The following is a 4,095-nucleotide window of genomic DNA, read 5'->3' on the forward strand; positions in this document are numbered from 1 at the left end:
AGGAACTCATCGAAAAACAGCTAGCTATTATGAATTCTATTGAGCGTGCTTTAATTAATTTTAAGAAGATCGGTAAGGCAAAATTATCCGCTGCTGCGGTAGAACAACGTATGATATTGTTAAAAACGTCTTTTAGTAAGAGTGAACAAAATCATGCACAACTTCTTGCTTCATCGACCCCAGAGCTTCGGAGCAAGAATACGTATTTTACCGAGGAACAGTTTTTGGATTGCGAGGAGCTCTTTTTCGAAGCCTTGGATTACATGGCGGACCGCCTTCAACAACTAACTCATCCAGCTCAAGGTTCATCACAAGACGGTTCAAATCGCAGCACTTCAACAACCACAGAAGCACGTGCCGCGCCGTCTCTTCCCCGCATCACCCTCCCCAAGTTCAGTGGCGAATTCATCGAGTGGGAGACGTTTCGAGACCACTTCACGTTCGTAGTGCTTAATAATGTCGATTTGTCCGACATTACGCGGATGCATTACCTCTTGTCATGCTTGAAAAGCGAAGCGAGCGATTTAGTTAAGACTTTACCAATTACGGAAGCTAATGTTAAGGTCGCGTGGAGAATCTTATCATCACGATATGATAATCAACGCCGGCTCGTCCACGAATATATAAACGCGTTGCATTTAATGCCGAGCATTACGACGGAGTCAGCATCGGAGCTGACCACCTTGCGTGATAAGACCTCAATGACCATTCAAGCACTGCGGAACCTCGGTCGACCAGTCGATTATTGGAATGACTTCTTAGTTTACCTTATATCTCAACGTTTAGATAAAACAACTCGTAAAGCGTGGGAGTTGCATCTAGGCAACGCCGCTGATTATCCATCGTACGAAAACCTTGATGAATTTCTCGCGGCGCGAGAATTCGAGCTCTCGAAAACATTTTACCATTCACTCTTCCTCAACGAAAAATCAATAACAAAGCGGTTGTACAAAGTCACGTCGCAATTACCACGAAATGTCCGATTTGTAAACAACCTCACGTATTGTCCGCCTGCACAGACTTCAAAACTAAATCAATCAGTCAACGACGCGAGTTTGTAAACAAACTGCGTCGTTGCTTTAATTGTCTAAGCAGCAAACACTTGCGAAAGGAATGTCCTAGTAAATATTTATGTCGGCTGTGCCAAAAGTCACACCACACTTTATTGCACGATGACGCTCGACCGTCTCTATCTGATACAAATTCAATGATACCTACTGAAGGTAAACCTGCGGAAGAAAATAAAGTCACTTCGCATTTGCTCTCAGATTCACGCGTAAGCAATTCCGGTATTTTGTTAGCCACCGCGTGGATTAGAGTAAGTAGTTCCGACGGACGATATGGTACGTTTCGCGCTCTGCTCGATCAAGGTTCAGCAGTTACATTAGTAACGGAGCGTTTAGCACAGCGATTACGCTTAAAGAGAAACCACGTTTCGATTGCGATATCCGGGGTCGGAGGCGCCTCGATTGCGACCCAGCATGCGGTAGGCGTCACTCTTTCGTCGCGCTCAGGACGAGATCCGTCGTATTCCGCCTCCACGCTTGTCCTGAGATCACTCACAACGTATATACCCCCAAGAGCGAATAGTACTCAATCGTTAGACTATCTGAAAGGATTGGAACTTGCTGATCACACTCCCTCTAGTACCGATAAAATTGATATTATCGTTGGTGCGGATTTGTATGGATCCACCTTGCTAGAAGGAGTTCGTCGTCGCGCCTTAAATGAACCTGTCGCTCAGAACACAATCTTCGGCTGGATTTTATCCGGACCAACCTTATTAGACGTTTCATCTCAGCGCGTTTTAACAGCGCATCACTGCTGTGCGTCTGACGACCTGTCAACGCAATTGCGGCAGTTTTGGGAAGTTGAAGAACCTCCTTTTTGTCCTCACTACTGAAGAAAAACAATGCGAAAAGCACTTTCAAACGACACATACACGCGACTCTTCCGGCAGATATATTGTAAGACTCCCGTTCAAACGGGGTCCTCCGATCGACATCGGAGAGTCAAAAGCTTCCGCTATGCAATTATTCCGTTCAATGGCAAACAAGCTAAAACGACATCCTAATCAAGCAAACGACTATCATACTTTCTTACGCGAATATTATCATCTTGGTCACATGACGCAGGTCTCATCGGACGAGTCTAGCGCTTCACAAGTCGTCTATATTCCCCACCACTCAGTCGTTAGCGATACAAGCTCTACAACTCGATTACGCGTTGTCTTCAACGCGTCTCATAAAACAACTAACGGTCTTTCATTGAATGATCACTTATTGATAGGTCCAAAATTGCAACAAGATATTGTAGCAATCCTCTTCCGCTGGCGTCAACATCGCTATGTATACACCGCCGACATAGCAAAAATGTATCGCCAAATTCAGGTGGATACACGCGACACAGATTATCAACGCATCCTATGGCAATTTCCCGAGGACGAGGTCGTCAAGGAGTACCGTCTGCGGACAGTAACTTATGGAACCGCATGTGCACCTTACCTAGCTCTTAAGGTGTTAGATCAACTTGCGCAGGACGAGGGTAGGCGTTTCCCTCTAGCTATCCCCGCACTTCAAGAAAATATCTATGTCGATTGTTTGTTCGGCGCTGATGACAAACCGCTCGTTACCCAAACTCGAAATCAAGTGACGCAGCTGCTTCAAACAGCTGGTTTCCAATTACGTAAATGGGCAAGTAATTGTCCAACGCTAGTTAGTGATATTGATCTGACTGATCACGGATTAGCTAGCGATAAACTCTTTTCAGAAGAAAACCTCAAAATACTAGGTATTGCTTGGAATCCTGAACGAGACGCCTTCCGCTTTCAAACCTTCATATCTCAACCTCTCGTACCAACCAAGCGTACCATTCTCTCTACAATAGCAAGGATGTATGATCCCCTTGGGTGGGTCACGCCCGTTACAATCACAGCTAAGATTATTATGCAAAGACTTTGGCTACACGGCAGTAACTGGGATGATAACCTGCCCGACGATTTACTAAAACAGTGGAAAGCTTATTGCGACGAACTCCCCCTGTTGCGTCAAAGTCAAGTTCCTCGTTGGACAGGACAAGGAACGGAAAACCTTCATTGCGAACTTCATGGATTCGCGGACGCGTCAGTCTCAGCATACGGCGCGGTCATTTATTTACGCATTTGTAATCTAGACGGAACAGTTAAAAGCACCTGCTAGGAAAATCTAAAGTCGCTCCTCTCAAACTCATGAGTATCCCACGGTTAGAGTTATCAGCCACCTTGTTACTAGTTAAGTGCGCGGTTTACATACAAGACATTCTCTCGTTAAAAGGTGTTCCGTGCCACTGTTGGACAGATTCAATGATAACTCTCGCTTGGATTCGACATCATCCTGCAAAGTGGAAACCTTTTGTAGCGAATCGTGTTAGTGAAATCCAAACACAGCTTCTTGCCGCGATCTGGCATTATGTTCCTACGACCACAAATCCAGCCGATTTAGCCTCACGCGGACGGTCAGTCGCGGATTTGGAACATTGTTCTCTATGGTGGAATGGATCGGAGTGGTTGTTGCTGTCTCCCGATCGTTGGCCGGTCGCCGCAGGGGAATCTCAGGAAACCCTCGCCGAAATAAGGTCCCTCGTTGCCCATCACAGCGTTCCACTCGACGACTGGGATCTCGCGAAATGCTATTCGTCATGGCGAAAACTTTTGCGCGTTACCGCCTACATGATGCGCTTTATTAAACAATGCCAAAAAAATCAATCTCGCGTAAACACTTCGGCGTTATTCGCTTCATCGATCGCGCTCTCCGTAGCCGAGCTCTCTCAATCACGAATTTACTGGCTTCGATTTATCCAAACAGAGCTCTTTTTCGACGAACAACACCGATTGCAATCGCATAAGGCCGTTTCAAAACGAAGTCGATTGGCGGCGCTCGCTCCGTTTATTGATGAAAAAGGGTTAATTCGTGTAGGCGGACGATTACGATACTCCGAGCTTTCAGACGAGGCAAAACATCCCATTATTATTGCGTCACACCCCCTGGTTAAATTGATTGTGCAAGCTATTCATTTACAAGCCCAACACGCAGGCCCATCGCTCACGTTGTAACTGTT

General features: G+C 46.0%; 2 protein-coding genes across 2 annotated transcripts; both read left to right on the top strand.

Annotated features, from left to right (window-relative positions):
* Positions 1–1,207: 1,207 nt before the first annotated feature.
* On the top strand, positions 1,208–1,903 carry LOC145947181 (uncharacterized). Its single transcript, XM_083056973.1, has one exon. The coding sequence runs from the start codon at positions 1,208–1,210 to the stop codon at positions 1,901–1,903; it is 696 nt and encodes a 231-aa protein (XP_082913099.1).
* A 142-nt stretch (positions 1,904–2,045) lies between these two features.
* Positions 2,046–3,197, top strand: LOC145947182 (uncharacterized). Its single transcript, XM_083056974.1, has one exon. It carries the CDS (start codon positions 2,046–2,048, stop codon positions 3,195–3,197), a length of 1,152 nt encoding a protein of 383 aa, XP_082913100.1.
* The last annotated feature ends 898 nt before the right edge of the window (positions 3,198–4,095 follow it).

Source organism: Prenolepis imparis, unplaced genomic scaffold (genome assembly GCF_030444845.1).
Source record: "Prenolepis imparis isolate NDT839.2.m4 unplaced genomic scaffold, iyPreImpa1.0 SCAF_51, whole genome shotgun sequence".
Classification (NCBI taxonomy): Eukaryota; Metazoa; Arthropoda; class Insecta; order Hymenoptera; family Formicidae; genus Prenolepis; species Prenolepis imparis.

Bases quoted from the DNA above. Each gene is read 5' to 3' on its own strand.
- LOC145947182 (XM_083056974.1), top strand. From the start codon at position 2,046: ATGGCAAACAAGCTAAAACGACATCCTAATCAAGCAAACGACTATCAT.
- LOC145947181 (XM_083056973.1), top strand. From the start codon at position 1,208: ATGATACCTACTGAAGGTAAACCTGCGGAAGAAAATAAAGTCACTTCG.